Source organism: Electrona antarctica (assembly GCF_951216825.1).
Source record: "Electrona antarctica genome assembly, chromosome: 11".
In the NCBI taxonomy this organism is placed as follows: Eukaryota; Metazoa; Chordata; class Actinopteri; order Myctophiformes; family Myctophidae; genus Electrona; species Electrona antarctica.
The window spans coordinates 14,504,641-14,529,632 of NC_136792.1; the positions used below are offsets into that span (position 1 = coordinate 14,504,641).

The 24,992-nt window shown below is 44.3% G+C and overlaps 1 protein-coding gene across 5 annotated transcripts in view; it reads right to left on the reverse strand.

Annotated features, from left to right (window-relative positions):
• Window positions 1-24,992, reverse strand: part of mcamb (melanoma cell adhesion molecule b) — a 79,346-nt gene that overhangs the window by 9,797 nt on the left and 44,557 nt on the right. For 2 of the 5 annotated variants that reach the window (XM_079514152.1, XM_079514154.1), the window contains exons 2-16: window positions 19,687-19,811; window positions 18,278-18,521; window positions 15,905-15,975; window positions 14,805-14,892; window positions 13,940-14,119; window positions 12,002-12,129; window positions 11,437-11,575; window positions 10,364-10,476; window positions 8,733-8,874; window positions 7,678-7,805; window positions 7,142-7,283; window positions 5,157-5,225; window positions 2,069-2,212; window positions 604-727; window positions 29-140 (exon numbers count right to left, since the gene is read on the reverse strand). In XM_079514152.1, coding sequence (XP_079370278.1) covers window positions 29-140; window positions 604-727; window positions 2,069-2,212; window positions 5,157-5,225; window positions 7,142-7,283; window positions 7,678-7,805; window positions 8,733-8,874; window positions 10,364-10,476; window positions 11,437-11,575; window positions 12,002-12,129; window positions 13,940-14,119; window positions 14,805-14,892; window positions 15,905-15,975; window positions 18,278-18,521; window positions 19,687-19,811 — 1,949 coding nt within the window. The remainder of the gene's footprint in view (window positions 1-28; window positions 141-603; window positions 728-2,068; window positions 2,213-5,156; window positions 5,226-7,141; window positions 7,284-7,677; window positions 7,806-8,732; window positions 8,875-10,363; window positions 10,477-11,436; window positions 11,576-12,001; window positions 12,130-13,939; window positions 14,120-14,804; window positions 14,893-15,904; window positions 15,976-18,277; window positions 18,522-19,686; window positions 19,812-24,992) is intronic. The other 3 variants (XM_079514153.1, XM_079514155.1, XM_079514156.1) reach the window with 3 other exon arrangements.

Consider the following 24,992-nt stretch of genomic DNA (forward strand, 5'->3'; position numbering starts at 1 on the left):
AGTGAGTTAGTAAAGAGTACATATCTACCTGGTCACTTGGGAGTTTCTTGTCACCGTTGACTCCTAGGAGCACGGCCTCCTCTGTGTTGTCACTCTTCATCTCCACTACGATGTTGTCCTTGTTGTTCTTCTCCTTGGTGCTACAAAGACAGGACGAGGTGAGGTCACAGTGAGTGACATCAAGCCGTACATTACACACAATATGAGTAAACTGTCCAGACATGATGACAATCATGACCTTTATACTATCATACAGTAATAATAATGACTGTTCTCTTGATCAATTTCAAACTGGCATATGCATTTTGGGCACGTCAGTATAGGCAAGATGTTATTGGTGGGCGTTAACATTTTTTAACCTTTTTGTTTGTTGTGAACAGTGCTTGTTCATTGTTTTATAAAAGCTTTAACCTCAATCAATCAATCAGTTTTATTGTCACATCCACAATACACACTATAGGCAGGTGAGCAAAATACGGTTCTTAACTCATGGTGCTTCACATTGAAAAACAATGTGTGTTCAGGGTTCTGATGGTTTGGGGGGGAAAGCTGTTGGACGAGAGATTGCAGGAGAGTTCAAACAGATCAAAGATGTGCCCTTACAGGTCCTGCTTGCCAGAGCGGCCACATATCTTGCCCTTCTTGTAGAGGAAGTAGAGGACGCTGCCCAGGATTGCCAGGAGCAGGATACAAATGATGATGACTGCGATGATCACACCACTGCCCTCTGGTGGGAGAGAAGTACAAGCACAGCCACAGGTTATTAACTTGACTACCAACAGGACTGAACTTGCAGGACAAGGGAGGACTGGTGTGCAGCAGAGTGTAGAAGACAGGACGGCAGCAGGCAGCAGGAGAGAAGAGATGTTTTCGCTGACACTGACTACATTGTGACTGTGGTGCTCTGGTGCTGTTTGCAGCATGCCAGATACTCTGACAAGCAGCCAGCCAGACATACAGTGTCAACGTTTTATTCATGTATTAATATATCAAATTATTAATTAATTAATTAATTAATTAATTAATTAATTAATTAATTCACTCACTCACTCACTCACTCACTCACTCACTCACTCACTCACTCACTCAGTAATTATTTCATTTTTTATTTTTACTAGAAACATTAAAGACGTGATCACGATCATTTACTCTAGGAAAGACAAAGCACACAATATAGAAATGACATATGTGTGGTGGGTAGTGTATACATGTGCTGTATGGCTACTGTATGTCAATTTGAATATTAGGTGACAAAAAATTTTCAGACTTTTTATTTAATTTCAGAAATTAGTTTATCTATATATAAATATATATAGATAGCATAGCATAGCATGGCATATCTAAAATATGCCATGTTTATATGAATATGTTCCAACTGTTTTCTTGAAATCCTTTAAATCTTAAAGGGCTTAGAGCAGATGAGCAAATACTGAACAATATAAACAAGTTTTATTGTGTGCTTTGTAACTCCCAAGGGCAACAAGATGAACGTGGACATTTCTAATAAAAAACAAACAAACAAATAAAACGTTGACAATGTCCCCTAATGACTTGCCATAAGTCGCTGGCTTCTCCCTCAACCGTCTGCTGACTGGAGTTGCCACAGACGGCGTTGGCAACACCGAGCGTCGCCATGTGGTCAGTGTTGCAACAAGATTACGTCTTTCCTCTCATAAAAGGCTGCGAGCAGCAGGGTGTTGCAGTGCATTGGTGCAAAACAGATCATTAATTTAGACTGTCAATAGCACCGTGAAGAAAGGAAAAGTATGCAGTGAAAAGCGTGATTTATAATCCACTGCACGATGGTGTAACTTGTAGATCAGTTATTTTTGACAAGCGACACTGTCGTGCGATGGAGTATTATACTGTACGACTGAGGTAAATCCAGTCTTCTACAGGAGGATGTGTGCGTACGTAATAGCGTGACATGCACATATGATGATGATGATGACGAAGAGCAGGAACGGTGGGCGGGGCAGAAGGAGGGGGGGTGCTGTGGAGAGAAAGAAGGTGCGGCCGTGCTTTTGTCTTCGACAGGAAGCGGAGAGATTTTCAACGGCTCACAAACCTTTCTTGACTTTTTTCGGCGAAACGGTTGGCGTTTTGACTGAAACGGTTGGCGTTTTGACTGAAACTGTTGGCGATTTGACTGAAACTGTTGGCGATGTGACTGAGACTGTTGGCGATGTGACTGAGACTGTTGGTGATGTGACTGAGAAAAACCAAAGAATTACACTGTCAGTGAACCAGCAGAGATATTTAATGACTCAAATATATTGAGGCATAATTCATATAGAGAAAAAAGAACACATACAATGTCTTCAACCACAGAAACTCTATAGCCTACTGATCTGACCTCCCAGGGCGCTATACAGTACAGTACTACTGCTGGTCCGCTCCATTTTTACACTCCACACAAAATCTCTTAGCCAAAAAACAAAGGATCTGCAAGATCAGAACGTGTTGTGTTGTGCGGCACGGTGAGCTTGCAGATCTGCTATTATTGCCGAACCCCAGAATAGGGTCACTAGGGTGCAGGTGTTTTTTGTTTGTGTGTTTGTTTTTTGTTTTTTAATGAGCATAATCTTAGTCTTTTAGGATGTAATCTAATCAGTGATTAGAGTGTAATGGTTCAAGATGCTGGTCTGGCCAGTAACACAATGGTCATTTCCAGGAGCAGGCCAACCGACTGAGCCTGTATAATCTCATTGGGAAGAAACAACAACCTCAAATGTGTGTGTGTGTGTGTGTGTGTGTGTGTGTGTGTGTGTGTGTGTGTGTGTGTGTGTGTGTGTGTGTGTGTGTGTGTGTGTGTGTGTGTGTGTGTGTGTGTGTGTGTGTGTGTGTGTGTGTGTGTGTGTGAGAGAGAGAGAGAGAGAGAGAGAGAGAGAGAGAGATAGAGAGAGCACTGGCCGTAATGGGAGTCAGGAGACTTGCTGTGAGTGCATTTTAAACATCAGCTGCCTTCTACAGTTTCACTCATATACGTGTGTGTGTGTGTGTGTGTGTGTGTGTGTGTGTGTGTGTGTGTGTGTGTGTGTGTGTGTGTGTGTGTGTGTGTGTGTGTGTGTGTGTGTGTGTGTGTGTGTGTGTGTGTGTGTGTGTGTGTGTGTGTGTGTGTGTCTCATTCCATTGCATTATCGGTAAATCATAACACTCTCCTCTGAACTCGCAGGAAGGAACACAAACAAAATGAGAGGCAACATGTTGTAGTGTTGCCCTTCATTCATTCTACTCATTTTTTCTATTTAGTCACTTATTGTCTCCGGCAGGCAATAATAATGCAGCTGCTATGTAATGAGAGCGCACGCACGCACGCACGCACGCACGCACGCACGCACACACACACACACACACACACACACACACACGTGCCGCATCTCTTTTTGGCATAGAGACTTTAGTGTAGAGGGCCAATCTTCAACCTATCTTCATATAACTTATATGCCCATTTCTGTCTACTCACGCACGCACGCACGCACGCACGCACACACACACACACACACACACACACACGTGCCGCATCTCTTTTTGGCAAAGAGACTTTAGTGTAGAGGGCCAATCTTCAACCTATCTTCATATAATTTATATGCCCATTTCTGTCTACTCACTCTGAGGAGGGACAGTTCAGAAACCTGCCTACCAGTGACATCATCAATGGGGATTTCAAACGAATGGAGACTACAATCTCCCTTTAATAGCAGGTTGAAATAGAAGCCATTGTCATGGTGTAGCCGAGTGGCTCAGAGCTGACCAAAAAGCCTAATCTCTCCCCTGGCCATGGGGGAATTCCCCTTTAGGCTAGTGGGTTAAGCTGTTGGCTTTCCATGCGGGAGACCCGCGTTTGAACTCCCACTGTTAACAGACCTCGATCATCAACACAACACCTAACAGCTACTGTATACAACTTACAAGACATTATCACTGGAAATCCAGCTGCACATGCTTTGGTTTCAATTAGTCTAAAGCTCAGCCACAACGTAATGACCTTTCAATGATGTCACAATCATAATTGCTTAAGCCAGCTGGGTTATTTTCTCAGCCATTCTTTCTGCTTGACTCATAGAAAAACACAGCAAGTGGATACATTGAAGGCTTTAAATCACCTAATAAGGGTACTATGGTTAAGCTTAATGAACAGCATTATCCATTTTCCTCTAGTCAGAACTAAGGCTACTGCACTCTGTGTTTCCTGGGATTTAAATTCTTTGTTCACCTTTCATTTGTTGTAGTAGGAGGCATACATTAATGAAAGTGTTTCAAAATAATCGGTTCATTAATAATGTAAGTTATAATTTCATATAATCATTTGGTTGATTTTCATGCATATGCCATGGACCTGCCCGTCCAATTCTCAAAATAGCGAAATACGAAATTTTGTGTTTGCATATTGTGATTCCATCATGGCCACAGGGCCAGACCTATGAACACATTTAGCAGAGACGATAAACAACTCAACCCACTGACTGATCTAAATGTGAGCATTACATTAAAAACATCTACAGTTAAAATAGCAACATTTAATGTTGGGCCGCAAAGGGTCAAAAGTGCTACAGACAACATGCAAGCACTTGATGTTGCACTACATTCCACATCACCTCTGTGGCATAAGGTTCCTTATTTCCCTGAGTCGCATTACAAGGCAGCACTTGTGGAGTTTCAGTTTGCAACCATTGTAACACAGCGCCTGCTTCCAAGCATCACCAAAAGGGGAACAAAGCACCATGCATGGACTGGACATAGCCTAAGATTTAGACTCTCGTAGATGTACAGTATTTTATCGATTCTGACATTTTCAATCTCTGTGAGTCTAAGGTCTCTCGCCCCATAGTGGGTAGACAGAAAATACACTAAAATAGAGCCCTGAGGGACTCCTCAGGATCAACCACAATGGTTAAGTTGAATTGCCCATGATAGCTCAAAAACTTGTTTTTTCTGTCAGACTATATGACATTCTGTTGTTATTGTACTCTGTGCCTTGTTGTTTGCAGCTTGTGTAACCTTGTTCTGTAACACACTGTGTAGCAGTGCAACACAAATGTATTCATTGTCATTTAATTCATTATAACGTATTCTACGGATCTGTGTACCGTATATATATATATAAGCGAGGACATGCAGGCCGGCGGCGCAGGGCGATATGGGCCGGGCCTTACCTGTGGCGGTTGAGGTGCTGCTGGTTGTACTAGTAGTGGTAGTGGAGGCTGGTTTGGTGGTAAGTTTAACTATGAATGGGTAGAGGTAAAACACACAAAAAGGACACGGGGAACTTCATGTTAGTAACACCAGGGTTGGTACAGTAGGGGAACTTCATGTTAGTAACACCAGGGTTGGTACAGTAGGGGAACTTCATGTTAGTAACACCAGGGTTGGTACAGTAGGGGAACTTCATGTTAGTAACACCAGGGTCGGTACAGTAGGGGAACTTCATGTTAGTAACACCAGGGTTGGTACAGTAGGGGAACTTCATGTTAGTAACACCAGGGTTGGTACAGTAGGGGAACTTCATGTTAGTAACACCAGGGTTGGTACAGTAGGGGAACTTCATGTTAGTAACACCAGGGTCGGTACAGTAGGGGAACTTCATGTTAGTAACACCAGGGTTGGTACAGTAGGGGAACTTCATGTTAGTAACACCAGGGTCGGTACAGTAGGGGAACTTCATGTTAGTAACACCAGGGTTGGTACAGTAGGGGAACTTCATGTTAGTAACACCAGGGTTGGTACAGTAGGGGAACTTCATGTTAGTAACACCAGGGTCGGTACAGTAGGGGAACTTCATGTTAGTAACACCAGGGTTGGTACAGTAGGGGAACTTCATGTTAGTAACACCAGGGTTGGTACAGTAGGGGAACTTCATGTTAGTAACACCAGGGTCGGTACAGTAGGGGAACTTCATGTTAGTAACACCAGGGTTGGTACAGTAGGGGAACTTCATGTTAGTAACACCAGGGTTGGTACAGTAGGGGAACTTCATGTTAGTAACACCAGGGTCGGTACAGTAGGGGAACTTCATGTTAGTAACACCAGGGTTGGTACAGTAGGGGAACTTCATGTTAGTAACACCAGGGTTGGTACAGTAGGGGAACTTCATGTTAGTAACACCAGGGTTGGTACAGTAGGGGCAGAGTAATATAGTAAGAGAGTGGCGACACTAGCGTTGACTCCCATTGTAATAATGGAATGAGGAAGTGCTCAATGGGATAGTTCCAGCCATAGGAGCAATGTTTGGAACTATAGCCCATAGGCACCCGCTTTGCGACGAGATCAAAGTGTGTCGCTACTCTCCTACTCTACACTCTGAGTAGGGGAACACCAGGGATGGTACAGTAGACACCAGGGATGGTACAGTAGACACCAGGGATGGTACAGTAGACACCAGGGATGGTACAGTAGACACCAGGGTTGGTACAGTAGACACCAGGGATGGTACAGTAGACACCAGGGATGGTACAGTAGACACCAGGGTTGGTACAGTAGACACCAGGGTTGGTACAGTAGACACCAGGGATGGTACAGTAGACACCAGGGATGGTACAGTAGACACCAGGGATGGTACAGTAGACACCAGGGTTGGTACAGTAGACACCAGGGTTGGTACAGTAGACACCAGGGATGGTACAGTAGACACCAGGGATGGTACAGTAGGGGGAAACGCCATTCTCACATCATTCATTCTCATACGTCCAGAGGAGTGGTTCCCCAACCTATACATGGGTCATTATTGGTCATTGCAGTTTATTGCGCAAATTAGTAAAAAAATAGTCAAAGCATTTTTACTATTTGCTAAAAATAGGTCTTGTGGTGGTGGATATTTGTTTGAAAAAAGTGTCTGTGTGTGTCTGTTCATGTGCGCGCTCAAGTTTGTGCGCACATGCACATGTGGGGGGGTCACTCTCAGGGGGGTTGGGAACCACTGCTTTTAGAGAAGTATTTTAGTTCAGGTCGGATCTCTATAGATAAAGATGAGAGGGAAAGGAAGTGAGATGAAGACGCACGCACGCACGCACGCACGCACGCACGCACGCACGCACGCACGCACGCACGCACGCACGCACGCACACACACACATGCACGCACACATGCACGCACACACATACAAACATACACACATACACAGGAAGAGCATACAGGAACTCACTGGCTTTGATGCTGAAGGAAACGGCTTCAGAGCCGTGGTCGTTGGAGGCGTTGCAGAATGCTGTGATGTCAGATGTGACCTTGACACTGACCACGCTGTGGATGGCATCCTCCGTCGCCTTGTGGGACACCGACTTGAGGACCTGACACATTTATGCACGCACGCACACACACACACACACACACAATTAATAATAATATAATATATAATAATAATAATTAAAGGCTGACTATTTTTTGACAGGTCATATCTCCTGGATTAAGAGAAAACCCGGTATGCATATTCAGACATAGAGTATGCTCAACAGCTTTGCCACTTGGAACACCAAGCTTAAAACCTCCAATATAATTCTGCTATTCTGAAATCCAGCGGAAATGATAGATTCTCTTTAGCTATTGCTAAAGGTATTGCTAGAAGACAACCAATACGTTGTCAAAGTGAGGTCCAGGGACCCTCAGGGTTCCAAATGGACCCTTACAGGTCTGTAACTCAGAGGGTCCAAGGTTTGAGAAGCGTGCACTGCTATAGAGCTGTACCTGTGCATCAGAGGAGCTCCAGGAGATGCTGGGGACAGGGTAACCCCTGGCATGGCAGCTCAGGTTCACTGTCTTCTCCAAATGCTCCTCGATGGGCGTGTTCTGTGGCTCCCTGATCTCTGGAGGACCTGGAGGGAGGAGGCAGGAGAGAGGAGTTAGCGAGAGACCCTACGGTTGTGCCGTTTGTGACCAGCTTGTAATTATCTGAAAACCTTACTTGTATTGTAAATAAGATAAGAGAGACCCTACGGCCGTGCTGTTTGTGAATAAGCTGATTGACCCTACGAGTGTGCTGTTTGTGGAACAAGCTGATTGACCCTACGAGTGTGCTGTTTGTGGAACAAGCTTCTAAATGATCTGAAACCATTAACTTTTTTGTGGTAAAAGCGCTCAAACTTTCTTCTTCCCTTTCTATTCTTTGGAAAACACACATGTGATGGAAAAATAACTCAATGGGAACTATGCATATATATTTCACCCACGTTTACTTGTAAAACTGTATTGTGACAATAAAGATGATTCTGATTTTGATTAGCAAAGGTGAGAGTTGTCAGGGAGGGAGGCTGTTTTAACTACAGTACTTACGTTCTATTTTACACTTTCAAAAATAGCAAAAGTAGCTGACAATGCATTACGTTGTGTCGTGTTGGGAGCTTTTAAGACCTAACCACACCAAAGGGTCGAGGCGGTTTTACCGCATATCACAGCGGTGTGATATGTCTGATATGCGGTGTGATATGTCTGATATGCGGTGTGATATGTCTTGTTGCACGTTGACTTGACGCACGTTGACGCACGTCGTCCCAAGTGATTCAACGCATGGAATTCAATGACCCAAACCACCAAAGGGTCAACATGCAACTCCTTGCAACCGTTTGGACCCAAGGAGTTGCATGGCGACCCTTTAGTATGGTTAGGGCTTTAGATCTGCTATTTTGACTCCTCATACGCAGCAGTCCTCAAGCCAGTTTTTAGACAAAATGTCATTTAGAGAAAAATGTAATAAAAACAAACAAAGAAACACAGGAACACAGATATTGTGCATGAAAACTCACCCTGGACAAACAGACGGAGCGTGTCACTGGTCTCCATGCTCTCGATGCTGGGGACAGTGATCACACACACATACGTCCCTGCGGTGTCAAACATGGCGTTCTTCAGTGTCAGAGTGTGGCCTTTGTGAACCTGCTGTCCATCCTACACACACACAAAGACACGCATGCACGTGCGGGCGCATGCACACACGGGCGCATGAACACGCACGCACACACACACACACACACACACACACACACACACACACACACACACACACACACACACACACACACACACACACGATTTAGGCATACAGGCATTTAGCTTTTATCCAGAGCAACGTACAGTACGAAATCACACTAAGCAGAGTAAGCCTGAACTCTAGTCAATAAACAACAAGGTGAATGGAGTGCAGAGGGAACAATGTAGTGGCTCAAAGAGACTAGGATACCAGGTAAACAATGTAGTGGCTCAAAGAGACTAGGATACCAGGTAAACCATGAACAATGTAGTGGCTCAAAGAGACTAGGATACCAGGTAAACAATGTAGTGGCTCAAAGAGACTAGGATACCAGGTAAACAATGTAGTGGCTCAAAGAGACTAGGATACCAGGTAAACAATGTAGTGGCTCAAAGAGACTAGGATACCAGGTAAACAATGTAGTGGCTCAAAGAGACTAGGATACCAGGTAAACAATGTAGTGGCTCAAAGAGACTAGGATACCAGGTAAACAATGTAGTGGCTCAAAGAGACTAGGATACCAGGTAAACAATGTAGTGGCTCAAAGAGACTAGGATACCAGGTAAACAATGTAGTGGCTCAAAGAGACTAGGATACCAGGTAAACAATGTAGTGGCTCAAAGAGACTAGGATACCAGGTAAACAATGACCCAGGATCTGACTACATCACATTCTTAACATTTGTGGTTGAGAAAAACAAATGCCTTTTCAGACGGTAATTATTTTTCAGAGATATCTCGTCATTTTTTTCCCATCGATTACGTTCGCCAACGTATGAATGGCTCTATGGTTGCTAGACCGATAAAACCGGAAATTAACCGGAAGTGAAAACATCGTCTCCATCACCTCAATCTAAGTAGATTTACCTCAGATTCTTTTCCCAGATTGAGTTTTTGGTCAAAACAAGCTTTATTCAACGGCCCATAACCGAAGAACCGATGATCACGGTTACAAAATAAAATGTCCGGGTGAAAGAAAATACGATCGGCCGTCACTTTACACAGCGGTTGGCTACTTCCGGTTCAAGTATCGGGACCCGTGGGCCTTCAAAATAAGGGTATTCGCTGAAAAAACACTGGCAGTGTTGGAATAATTAATACATTAATACCAGGGAATGTGTTCAAATGGAGCGGAGAGAAAACCAGCATCCGTGCGCTTATGCTTGCACGTCTGGTAGGTTTCAAAACAAGAGAACAAGTAAATGTAAACCTGGAGATGTCACCCAGTGTGTGTGTGTGTGTGTGTGTGTGTGTGTGTGTGTGTGTGTGTGTGTGCGTGCGTGCGTGCGTGCGTGCGTGCGTGCGTGCGTGCGTGCGTGCGTGCGTGCGTGCGTGCGTGCGTGCGTGCGTGCGTGCGTGCGTGCGTGCGTGCGTGCGTGCGTGCGTGCGTGCGTGCGTGGTCACTAACCTTAAACCAGGCAGCTTTAGTATGCAGAGAGGAGAGGGCGTTACAGGTGGCCGTCATCCCCTCACCAAGGGACAACGTGCGAGTTTCAGGTTCCACCACAGCAGGATCCAAATCTATATATTATACATGTAAACAATAGAGATAGAGAGAGAGAGAGAGAGAGAGAGAGAGAGAGAGAGAGAGAGAGAGAGAGAGAGAGAGAGAGAGAGAGAGAGAGAGAGAGAGAGAGAGAGAGAGAGAGACAGACACTTGAGTAAAAAAAAAAGCTTGCGCCACGTTGTGCACTTGTAGATTGATATTTTCACTAGTTTGAGTCCCGGGCAAATGTCTAATCTCTCTTTTGGGTCTCGACATGAACAGTTTGGGAACCACTGGTCTAAATGTCGGGTAGGGAGACCATCTCCACTGCCTTGCTAGTGCAGAGTGGTTCCCAAACAGTGGGTCGGGACCCACCACTTTATTTTTCGTTTCCTACATTTCGTTTTTAATCATTATTATTTCACAACATTTTCAAAAAACATTCCCAAAAAAGCTAAATCTTTCACGAATGAAAATCAAAATTCAATGACGTTTCAGTAATTTTGTGAAAAAATCTAAGAAAAGTCAAATAAATTCCATACATTTGTAGTGAAAGTAGTGAAAATAGCCTATCTACAGATCTGCTATTTTCACTAGTTCGGGCCCCGGGCAAACGTCTAATCTCTTGTTTGGGTCTCGACCTGAAACGTGTGGGAACCACTGTGCTAGTGACTACACTAGCCCATTTAGGCCTGACCTCAAAAAATTTAAAAAATCTTCTAAATCCTCCAGTTTTCTGAAATAAATATGTTCACGATTTTTCAAAAATAGCAGACCTACAAGCTCGTAGCGCGCCACTCGGTGGCGCGCTATGAGCTTGTAGATCTGCTATTTTTCAATAGCTAAATTATAACATTATAACACCAAAAGGGGTTCCCGCCCAAAATGGGCTAGTTATATTGTATTAACATAGTGCTTTATTCATTCAAATAAGTCCCAGTTTGTAGCTTTAATTAACTGTATGTAGATAAAAGGCGTATAAGCACAGTCCTTACAGTTGACCATCAGCGTGGTGTTTCCCATGGTCTGGACGTCGGTGTCGAAATCCCACGACTCACACTTGTAGGTGCCGCTGTCTGCTCGGGACGCGCCCTTCAACACCAGGACACCGTTAGAGTCCGCAGTCTTCTCCTCCTGCACAGTGACCGTGACAACAATTAACAAGCAGGCCTTGTTTAGCCTTTGAACATACAATAGCGTCACTGGAATGTGTTACTTTTCACAAAATGGAAATAAAAGATAACATTGTGTTACAATGGAGTTGTATTTATATCTTTGTCCTTGTATTTATATTTTTGCAAATCATTACTTCTGGGTGGGGGTGGGGGGATCGGCCTCAGGTCGTAATAAGGGGATGTGCGTGCTAAAGAGCTGAATGTCTTACGTGTCCATGATAGGACAGGGTGGGCTACACGTGTGCGCGCGCGCACACACACGCACGCACACGCACACCCACACACACACCCACACACACACACACACACACACACACACACACACACACACACACACACACACACACACACACACACACACACACAAGAGCTGTGAATGTCTTACGTCTCCATGATAGAAGGACAGGGGGGGCTGGGGGTTACCGTCACCGCGGCACTGAAGCTCCACCGTGTCACCTTCCTTGACGTCCCCTTTAGGGGACTCCACCCACACGCTGATGGACGTAGTGGGAACTGTATATATATATAGTAAAATAACATAAGGTTACGGTTTCATAGTGTTCAGTGATATGCATACAAGACACAGTACATGAAAATGTACAGTATAGACTGATGCTTTGTATGATGTTGTAATATTAATATAAGACTCAAAGTACACATAAATGTTTATGTTACTGTATGTTGTAATGTAAAGACTGAGTGTACACAATGGTGTTAATACAAATTAAAATAATACATTTTAATACAAGTATTGATTTTCTTTTCTTTCTTTCTTTCTTTCTTTCTTTCTTTCTTTCTTTCTTTCTTTCTAAAGTTTAAAAAACAATTACATATATATATTAAAATAACTGATCTACAAACTCGTGGAGCTTATAGATTATAGCTATTATTCACACTTTTGTACGATGAAATATGCAATAGAGCTTATATGATTCATCAGACTTGCAAGGCTCCAGGCATTAGACAACTATCCAAGAATGCTTTGTGTTGGTGTTTGTTGGTGTCCATGTCGATTCAATGATAAATGACAGTTGCAGCCCTACTCACAGTACACAGTGATGTAGTAATGTAGACACTCACAGTACACAGTGATGTAGTAACTTATACACTCACAGTACAGTGATGTAGTAATGTAGAGACTCACAGTACACAGTGATGTAGTAACTTATACACTCACAGTACAGTGATGTAGTAATGTAGACACTCACAGTACACAGTGATGTAGTAACTTATACACTCACAGTACAGTGATGTAGTAACATAGACTCACAGTACACAGTGATGTAGTAACTTATACACTCACAGTACAGTGATGTAGTAATGTAGACACTCACAGTACACAGTGATGTAGTAACTTATACACTCACAGTACACAGTGATGTAGTAACATAGACTCACAGTACAGTGATGTAGTAACATATACACTCACAGTACACAGTGATGTAGTAACATATACACTCACAGTACACAGTGATGTAGTAATGTAGACACTCACAGTACACAGTGATGTAGTAACATATACACTCACAGTACACAGTGATGTAGTAACATATACACTCACAGTACACAGTGATGTAGTAACATATACACTCACAGTACACAGTGATGTAGTAATGTAGACACTCACAGTACACAGTGATGTAGTAACTTATACACTCACAGTACAGTGATGTAGTAACATAGACTCACAGTACACAGTAATGTAGTAACTTATACACTCACAGTACAGTGATGTAGTAATGTAGAGACTCACAGTACACAGTGATGTAGTAACTTATACACTCACAGTACAGTGATGTAGTAATGTAGAGACTCACAGTACACAGTGATGTAGTAATGTAGACACTCACAGTACACAGTGATGTAGTAACTTATAAACTCACAGTACAGTGATGTAGTAACTTATACACTCACAGTACACAGTGATGTAGTAACTTATACACTCACAGTACAGTGATGTAGTAACTTATACACTCACAGTACAGTGATGTAGTAACATAGACTCACAGTACACAGTGATGTAGTAACTTATACACTCACAGTACAGTGATGTAGTAACATATACACTCACAGTACACAGTGATGTAGTAACTTATACACTCACAGTACAGTGATGTAGTAATGTAGACACTCACAGTACACAGTGATGTAGTAACTTATACACTCACAGTACAGTGATGTAGTAATGTAGACACTCACAGTACACAGTGATGTAGTAACATAGACTCACAGTACACAGTGATGTAGTAACATATACACTCACAGTACAATGATGTAGTAACATAGACTCACAGTACACAGTGATGTAGTAACATAGACTCACAGTACACAGTGATGTTGATGCGGGGGGTCTCAGTCATGCGGGTCCCTCCAGGCACCAGGTAGGTAACCTCGCAGTAGAACTCTGAGTCCTTGTCCTCCTTGGTCACCATCATGCTCAGGTCACTCTTCACAGAGTACATACCGCTGGCCTCCATCGTGACCAAGGACAGCATGTTCACCTCTGGGAGACACACACACACACGTTTTTGTATTAATATTACCAGTAAGACGCCTGAGGGCGAGAAGCGACCTCGCCCCACGTGCACGCATCTGCCTCGTTGACGGCAGACTGCTGGGCGAGCGCTGGCGCTTTGGCATGGGGGGGTCAGATCAACATGGAATGAATTCTGTACTGGCTATATCAGGAGCATGTCTTGAGTGTACAGGCAGGGTTTGATGAGGTCAGATCTACATATGGAATGTCAGAACAGGTCAGCTCCATACAGTATATGGAGATCTAAGGGTGGTAGCGGGGGCATTCTCTTGAGTGTACAAGGTTTGATGAGGGCCCAGGTAGGGCGGGGCCTTAATTTTCGAGCCTGTTTTCGCCGGCTGCCAGGCACGGCTGCACTAATAACTTTGGGGCAGACCCGTCTAGAGTTTGAATGGACAGGTGGGCCTGTTGAGAACTCTAGTTTTCGCTGCCTGCCGTGATATCTTCACACTGTGGAACAACAGCCTCCATCATCCTCATCCATTATGTTTATGCATGCCATTCATTCATCATCAATCAGTGATCATGCCATAAACCCACGCTCAAATTTAAGGCAGAATTTACACTCCATTGATAAATGCGGGCCCAAGTCTCTCTTTTTATGTGGCCATGGCATAAGTGTGATAATAATGCATTCATGCTGTGATTTTACCATTTGCAATGTTCTGTAGCGGAGTGTTGTCTCTGTACCAAGTGATGTTGGGTCTGGGGAAACCATTCTTAGCCTCACAGCTTCCAATCTGTGGAGAGGAGAGGAGAGGAGAGGAGAGGAGAGGAGAGGAGAGGAGAGGAGAGGAGAGGAGAGGAGAGGAGAGGAGAGGAGAGGAATAAATACATAAAACAACTGTAACTAGAAAAAGTGCCCTTCTGGGCACAGGTCTCCACCAGGAGGATAGGACTGTGTGAGATGTTTGGCAAAATGTTTAGGATTAATATAAACATGTTTTTGAGGCATTTTGTTCCAAAAATGTGTTTTGCAAAAATCAACCTGTTGGTGGCGCTATAACAGGCCAATGTGAAAAGGGTGGGATTTATTCCTCAGCCTAGTAAGAAAATGTGTGAAAGATTTCACGTAAATTGCATGCTGCGTTCGTGATTTGAGGCTTTTGTTCAAAACGGGGCAATCTTGCAAACTGTGAAAGGTAATTATAGCCAATTAGGATGGAATATGAAATATCGGACAGATCCGACTTGAGCACATGACCATAGAGATAGTGTGTAACGATTTGTGAGATTTTTGGACAGAATCTGGAGGAGTAATATCCAAAAATGTGTTTTACAAAAGTCGGCCTCCTGGTGGCGCTATAAAAGGCAGATGCGTAAAATGCAGGTCAACGGTTTGTCCTTGGCCTCTAGGGAGTGTGCATGCAACGTTTCACGCAGATCGGTGCAGTTTTAGGTAAAACATGTGAAAAGCTGCCTCATGGTGGCGCTATAACAGGCCGTTCTGGAAAATGTGGGGCAGAGGTTCATTGTTGGCATCCAGGGAGCGTGTGTGCAAAGTTTGGCATCGACCGGGTTAACGGTGCCGGAGATTAGCTGGTAACGGACGGACGGAAGGACACACGGACACACGGACGGACACACACACACACGGACGGAGTGCAAAACATACTCTCTCCCCATGCCTTCGGCCTGGTGGAGACAATAATTGTATATATATATATATATATATATATATATAAATACACACACACACACACACACACACACTAATGATGCCACAACTGTGAAGAGACTTCAAGTGTTTACCTTTGAAGGGAACTCGTTAGTGACAGAGATGCCCGTGTGAACCCGCTCGATGGAAGGAAAAGCCGGCGTCTCTGTGAAAGAAGCGTACTGTCAGCTACATCTCACATGTTCTACAGTATGTCTACTACATTATCCATTACTATTTAGTTACATGATGTGACTATAATTATGTATACTGTCCATTGCAGATGGCGCACATTCACTATGTACACATGCCAGTGAGTTTAACCCTTAACCCTTAAACCCCTTTAACCCTTCCATAACCTGTGACCACATGGGTCCATTTGGTTCCATTTGTGCATTCTCTGATGGGGGTCCGTAGCCTAATGCAGTACACTCTCTGAGTGTATGGGGGTTTGTAGCCTAATGCAGTACACTCTCTGAGTGTATGGGGGTTCGTAGCCTAATGCAGTACACTCTCTGAGTGTATGGGGGTTTGTAGCCTAATGCAGTACACTCTCTGAGTGTATGGGGGTTCGTAGCCTAATGCAGTACACTCTCTGAGTGTATGGGGGTTCGTAGCCTAATGCAGTACACTCTCTGAGTGTATGGGGGTCCGTAGCCTAATGCAGTACACTCTCTGAGTGTATGGGGGTTCGTAGCCTAATGCAGTACACTCTCTGAGTGTATGGGGGTTCGTAGCCTAATGCAGTACACTCTCTGAGTGTATGGGGGTCCGTAGCCTAATGCAGTACACTCTCTGAGTGTATGGGGGTCCGTAGCCTAATGCAGTACACTCTCTGAGTGTATGGGGGTTCGTAGCCTAATGCAGTACACTCTCTGAGTGTATGGGGGTTCGTAGCCTAATGCAGTACACTCTCTGAGTGTATGGGGGTCCGTAGCCTAATGCAGTACACTCTCTGAGTGTATGGGGGTTCGTAGCCTAATGCAGTACACTCTCTGAGTGTATGGGGGTTCGTAGCCTAATGCAGTACACTCTCTGAGTGTATGGGGGTCCGTAGCCTAATGCAGTACACTCTCTGAGTGTATGGGGGTCCGTAGCCTAATGCAGTACACTCTCTGAGTGTATGGGGGTTCGTAGCCTAATGCAGTACACTCTCTGAGTGTATGGGGGTCCGTAGCCTAATGCAGTACACTCTCTGAGTGTATGGGGGTCCGTAGCCTAATGCAGTACACTCTCTGAGTGTATGGGGGTCCGTAGCCTAATGCAGTACACTCTCTGAGTGTATGGGGGTCCGTAGCCTAATGCAGTACACTCTCTGAGTGTATGGGGGTTCGTAGCCTAATGCAGTACACTCTCTGAGTGTATGGGGGTCCGTAGCCTAATGCAGTACACTCTCTGAGTGTATGGGGGTTCGTAGCCTAATGCAGTACACTCTCTGAGTGTATGGGGGTCCGTAGCCTAATGCAGTACACTCTCTGAGTGTATGGGGGTTCGTAGCCTAATGCAGTACACTCTCTGAGTGTATGGGGGTTCGTAGCCTAATGCAGTACACTCTCTGAGTGTATGGGAGTTCGTAGCCTAATGCAGTACACTCTCTGAGTGTATGGGGGTCCGTAGCCTAATGCAGTACACTCTCTGAGTGTATGGGGGTCCGTAGCCTAATGCAGTACACTCTCTGAGTGTATGGGGGTCCGTAGCCTAATGCAGTACACTCTCTGAGTGTATGGGAGTTCGTAGCCTAATGCAGTGCTTATCAAAAGCCTGCCATGTTAAAGTGGTCAGACGCGCAGGTGGCGTGCATTTTCAGAACATGTTTCTTTAATGAATACTATACTATACTATGAACGTATACTATGTTCAGTGGAACGTAGTATTGGTAAAAAAAAAAAGTATTGGTGTATATATATATACATACACACACAAAAAGTATCTTTTGCCAATTATTAATTGAATTAAATAGAATTCTGCACACTTTGTAAAGCTCCCAGTCAAGGCTTTATTATAATTAACATCAAAAACTTGCATTATCCTCACAGCCCACCAGTGGGCCCACCCGGCCTGGGCCTGTCACTGGATGAGAAACAGTGTCCTACTATAAAGCTGGGGTTCCCAAACTGTTCAGTTTTACACCAAAGAGAGAGATTAGACGTTTGCCCGGGACCCCAACTAGTGAAAAAATCGCACTGCGTTGCGAGCTTGTACATCAGCTATTTTCACTAAATCTTAATTACTATTAATATTTGATGCTTTTGTTCGATTGTCTGTTTTATTATACATACAATTCTTTATTTTTATTTATTAAAAAAATAATAATAATAAAAATAAGACATTTGAAATATATAAAAGAAAATGGGATTCTTACTCAAGCCGTAAAAAATGGTCTGTGACCCACAAATGGGTCCCGACCATAGAGCTATAAAAGGATAGAGAGCGGACCGGGAGAGTGTTTGAGAAGCAGCGTCTCGTACCGAACACCTTGAGCTGTGTCAGTCCCTCGTCGGTGCCGTCGGTCAGGCCCTGGACGACGCAGATGAAGTCCAGCGCGTCGTTCAGCGTCACGTCTCTGATGGTCAACACCAGCTCCCGCTGCTCCCCCGTGGCGCCCGTATCGTTCACCGAGATGCGGTCCGAGAACAGCGTGCCCTTCTCCACAATGTGCATGGTGGAGTCCTGGTAGTAGATTCTGTGCCTCTCTGTCGACGGCGGCGCTACCTATACCCACGCACGCACGGAAAAACACATACACACACACACACGCACACGCACACACACACACACACACACACACACACACACACACACACACACACACACACACACACACACACACACAGGGTTTTATTATATCAGAAATGATGATATCATAGCTCCGATAATATATTGTATTATGTATTCTTTCTTTTATGAAGATTACCGTATATTTATTTTCATATGCTTGCAGTTCTGCTAAATGATTACCGGTATTTGTTTTATCTGGTGATTGTTTGTATCTGCTGACAAAGCAGCACCCAGAGGCATTTGGATCTCTTTAAAGAGTGTCATACAGTAGATATATGATATACTGTATTCGCTTCGGTCAAAGCTATCTTAAAATGTACCGTTGCTCACTAGTATATGGCCTTTTCTGTATGTGCCTATATATTATTTATTATCGGTTATTAGTATCGGTATCGATCTTGAGAAGCAGCAAGTTATCGATATCAGATTAAAAAAGTCTATATTGTGCATCCCTAGATTTATATGTTGTATTCTTCTAATACAGTGAGATGCAATCAGTGAATGTGTAGAGGCTGTTTGTGTGTGTCAGCATTGCATTGCTCCACCACTATACATATTTAGATGTGTGTGTGTGTGTGTGCGCGCAAGTGTGTGTGTGTGTGTGTGTGTGTGTGTGTGTGTGTGTGTGTGTGTGTGTGTGTGTGTGTGTGTGTGTGTGTGTGTGTGTGTGTGTGTGTGTGTGTGTGTGTGCTTGTGAACATCAAGTGTGTTGATGCAATGCTGTTTGTTTTGTGGCCACAGCATTTGTGTCCATAGTTGGCTTGCGCTATGACATGTAAAGAGTTAAGTCTTAAAAAGACAAAAGAGTGGCTGCACACACTGATAGCCAAAGAGCCGATTATTTATTAGGATGCAGAGTAAAAACCAACGTTTCGGCAGTACAACTGCCTTCTTCAGGGTATCCTGGGTATTGCGCTATGACATGGACATAAGTTAATACGTGTTGCGCATGTGTGTGTGTGTGTGTGTGCGTGCGTGCGTGCGTGCGTGCGTGCGTGCGTGCGTGCGTGCGTGCGTGCGTGCGTGCGTGCGTGCGTGCGTGCGTGCGTGGGTGGGTGCGTGTGTGCGTGTGTGCGTGGGTGTGTGTCATAACACTTACATAAACCCACTGTATCATGACGCCCCCTAACCCATCAGCGGACTTGAACATGCAGGTGATCTGAGCAGTGTCTTTCCTGAACACCTCCACCCTGTCCTCCATGTTCACCTCCATCACGGCCCAGGCTGAGGGGATAGAGAGAGAGAGAGAGAGAGAGAGAGAGAGATAGAGAGAGATGTGAGTCTGTACGCTTGTCCAGGTTTCGATTTGTGAAAAGGAAAAGCAAACTGACATTTCAATTTAATGTATTAAACTGTGATATTATCAAACATAAACATCAAGCATATCAGACGGTCTACATTTCCCCAAAGGAAGTGCATGTATTTAATTTGGTCTGACCAGAAGCAGGGATAAAACATATAAGATATATATAGCATAATAATACTAATACGGATTATAATTCATACGAATATGGGACAGAAACTGCCTGCCTGTCTATATATATTACGACGCCCAGCCACCGGGCGTTCCCCGGTGGCTGGGGAACGCCACCGGGGAAAGAAAAGGAATACAAGGAAAGAAAAGAGGCAGAAGATTTGTAAGGGGTCAAAGCGATGAGGGAGATGCTATGAGTGGAATGAGAGAGCCCACCCATGTCCACAGTAATGTGCCGCATTCCACCATGTCACCCTCTCTCTCGCAGGAAGAAAGGCTCAATTTACAGGCCGCATAGTAGCCGCACTGTTCCCTCTCTTATAGGAATGAGTAGTTTCTCCCCCTTCGGAGGGTCTCCCAGCGTGACGCAGACTCCAGTGGGACGGGACGGGGCAAACCCCCCCATGTTTAGGTGTGAACTGAATCCAAGTCATTGGAATTAAAGAGTCACCAATCAGCCAAACGGAAGAATTGCACATAAAACAAAGTAGTACGCAGTCTCTCATCGTTTTTCCTGCTGCATACAGTATTCCACATTATGTACTGTACACAGTAGATGTCTACATAAAATAAAGCAGCATTCTCTCTTCACCTTTTAAATTAAATGTTTTCAAAAGGCAGCAAACTAAACTTGAATGATATACTACAATTTCTTATATAGTAATATTATTACAGTTTTTGGTCAAGTACCGGCTTACACTATCCGTTACTGGGTAAAATAATAATATTACAGTAATATATTAAAAGTAGCTCGTTACTGCCCACCACTGGTGATACATGCATACATGCATGGTCGCTGATGGCCAGAGGGCCGGGAGGTTAGACTTGCCGTTCGCTGCAGGTCTAATTCATGATGTGTGAACGTGAAGGAGTTTGAGCACAATGCAATGAAAGGGAGCAGTGGTGGAGAGTAGCTAAGTACATTTACTTAAGTACTGTACTTAAGTACATTTTTGAGGTATTTGTACTTTACTTGAGTATTTCCAATACTTTTACTTCTACTCCACTACATCTCAGAGGCAAATATTGTACTTTTATACTACATTTATTTGAAAAGTTGAAAAGCCTACTATAGTTACTTTGATTATCATTAGAAAACATACATTAAACACTTCAACACCATATACATTTTGTCCGTTTGAAAATAGCCGATATACAAGCTCGCGACGCATCATGAGCTTGTAGGTTTGCTATAATTTTATATAGCCTACATTTGAAAACTTGATATGGGTTATTTTACATAAAGTACTTTCTACTTTCTACACCTGCTGCTGTTTTTACATGCTGGATATTATGTGCACCTGCACAAGACATATTTCTGTCTTCCACAGTGCTATTTAATCCATTTGAGCAGTGCCTCCGCTCCATTACGGAGCTATGTCTGTCCATCTGTATGTCCGTATGTCTGTATGTCCGTATGTCCATATGTAGGTCTCTGTGTCTGTATGTCCGAGCACGGAAAGCTGCAACCCCTAAAGTGGCCAGTAGAGTACAGCACAGAGTAAAGTGGCACAGAGTACACTACAGTACGAGCCCTGCTCCATACGGAGCTATGTTTCTGTCTGTCTTGTCTGTCTCTGTGTCTGTATGTCCGAGCACGGAAAGCTGCAACTTTCTCGACTGTTTCGGACACGGAGCGGCTTGCCGGAACCGGGCCGCCCCCAGGGGGTGTTCCTGGGGGTCTGGATGTTGTGGGGACCCCCGGGGACCCCCTCACGGTGCAGTTGCACCGCTCACTCCACAAAGGTGTGATTTTATAATCATTCTTAGTTTAATGGACTATATATTTGAGTTTATTTCCTGTTATTTGACCTGTTCTGTGTTCTTTTCTTCGCTATTCTCTCTTTCCCTGTTCCCACTTCCTGTAACTGCAACGTTCAGAGCTGGCTACATTTGAAATGAGACATTCTGCACAATGACTACTTTCTACTTTTGGTACTTTAAGTAAATTTCGCCCTGGCTGGCCAGCCAGGGCGCCTGATGGAGGGGAAAGGAACTGGTTGGAATAACGTGTTCCTTCCACGCGCTACGTCCAACCAGGGAAACTCCCCCCTATCAGGTGTAAAGGAGCAACTTGGACACTCAGGCATGAAGGAAGCATGAGTCCGTTGCTCTCCCCATGTCCCCCATATATGGGGACTAGGTTGGCGGAGGGTGTGTAGAGCCCAGGATCACATTAGATAATTGACACAGGGGTGAAAAATGGGTTACAAAATCGTGGGATAAAAATTATAAAAAAAATAAATAAGTACATTTCTATGCCAATAAATACTTTGACCTTGGATTTGGTTCCCAGAGATATAAATTGTATTGGGGGTCTTTCGTCTGCGGCCTAATGCATATATCAAACTGCTGCTTCTCCAACTTAAACATTTGGAGAAGCACTGCATGTGATTCTATATTCTCCTTGCTTATTTTCTGTCCAACCTGCGTCTCCTGCATGTGCTCCTCTTGTGTTGCTGTTTACCGCTGCCTAATGGAGCTGGACGGATCCTTTCCTATTAAGAAATCCAATTACCTCCCCCCCTGACAAAGACATTTCCTGGCCATTATCTATGACAGCGCAACGCTGACTCACTCCCAGCTTCCACCTACACTCCTCCACCCGTTCACCATATTCATGCGCACGCGAGCAGCCATTTTTCTCTCGTGTCACGCTCTACGGTGGGAAAACACCATCCCGGGTATGACGCAGGGAGGTGGAAAATGAATGGCCGGATCAATGGGATATGGCTGGGGATTTAAGATATTTACAGTATATTGTACGTTTAGGGCAGTATAACTTCTGGGGGATGTTAGTGGGACTTTTAGTTTTGACCTGAGATCAGATTCTAAAAATGTCTTCTACATCCTGACAGTTTTCTGAAAAAGCTATGTTTCTATGTCAGTCGTTCTTCGATTTTTCAAAAATAGCAGACCTACAAGCTCATAGCGCGCCACTCGGTGGCGCGCTATGAGCTTGTAGATCTGCTATTTTTCAATAGCTAAAGCATGACATGATGCTAACACCAAAAGGGGTTCCCGCCCAAAATGGGTTAAATGATTAAGCGGCAGTGACTCAGGAGGTAGCGCGGCCGCTTGGGAACTGGAAGGTCCCCATTCAATTCCCAGCTCCTCCTGATTTAATGTCAAAATGTCGTTGAGCAGGAGACGGACTGAAGCCTGACCACTCCCGGGGTGCTGTTCCATAACAGCACGACCTCGGCTCCTAATAGTTAGGATGGTTAAATGCAGACGACGACTTCTAGATTATGTGCAAATGTATACTTGACCAATACACTGCAACTAAAGGGGACACATTTATTTTATTCAAAGTAGTACCCGATTATTTTTGCCCAATGTAGTCGTTATCTGCCAGTTTACCATCTGCACATCTGTGTTGCCACTGCTCTTGTACCTTACTGTTTCACCCTGCCAGTGAGGAGCCACGTGGATACTACTGTTGTCATTCAACACCCAGACCATAGGAGTCACTACTAGCGACAAAGATCACCCTCCTAGCCTGGCATCCCTCACACCGGACACATGGTCAATTAGATGCTCAGCCAACTGGACACACCGTGCATGGTGGATTCAACCCCTGTTGGTGGACAGGTGCTTTATCTCCGCGCCACCCGATTGTCAAAGGGGATTAATTTTGTATTCATTATAATGAAAGGAACATGAAATGAAAGGAACAGCTCCTTCCTACCTCCGGGCTATGGTCGATGCCTACACCCCTGCCCGACCACTTCGGTCTGCCACCTCGGGGCGACTGATTGCCTCGTCACTCAAGGGTCCTTCTGGCCGATCCACACGGTCACGACTCTTTTCTGTTCTGGCCCCACAGTGGTGGAATGAACTCCCCACTGATGTTAGGACAGCAGAGTCACTGCCCATATTTCGCCGCAGGTTGAAAACCCACCTCTTCAGGAAACACTACCCTTCCTCTCTGCCTGACCTACTTGTTGTTAACTAGTTGTACGAACGCTTGTTTTCTATTGTTGTATTGTTTATTGGATCTTGTTTAGTCGATACACTTAATTGTTTTAGCTCATGCTCATTTGATTTAGCTATTTTGTCTCATCTGGTTAAGAAAATAGGTAGCTGATATATTGCACTTTTACCTTAGCGCTAGGTATACTCTTGGTTGCTTGTTTTTGCAGAAAATGCACTAAAGACTTCTGGTGATTAGTAGTTTTTGTTCCCTACCTATGTTGAATACACTTATTGTAAGTCGCTTTGGATAAAAGCGTCTGCTAAATGACTGTAATGTAATGTAATGTAATTATAATGATCCGTTTCAGAACATCTGGCTGTTTGACAGGTGTGAATCTACTGTGTGGTCGCATTGCAGACGATTATTTCGAACTTTTACCTCGATTATGATTAATGAAAGATATTTATTTTTACGCACCACACGATCCATCCTTTCCTTTCTGCATGGAAGCAGATATTAGTCTGTACAGTACGTGTGCTGCATTCACAGCGCCATGGGCCTCTGGCTTTATGTCTTGCCTTTAGCACACTAGTACATTTCCCCCTGGAGAGTGTGAGCTTGACCCCACATGCTGTGTTTGTGTTTTCCCAGTGTTTCTCCCACTGTACTTAGTAAATACCGGCTCCTCTTATATGCCTTGGTATGCAAGAGAGGAAAAGAGAGACCGAGGGGAGAGGCATAATTCAAAGCATATGGAGTCTTGTCAAATTGGTAAGATGGGGTCATTAGTGGGCCTCGATGGTGCTACTGCAGTAATGGGAAAGTCAAGGCTGTATGTGTGCACGCACGTGTGTGTGTGTGTGTGTGTGTGTGTGTGTGTGTGTGTGTGTGTGTGTGTGTGTGTGTGTGTGTGTGTGTGTGTGTGTGTCTGTGTGTGTGTGTGTGTGTGTGTGTGTGTGTGTGTGTGTGTGTGTGTGTGTGTGTGTGTGTGTGTGTGTGTGTGTGTGTGCCT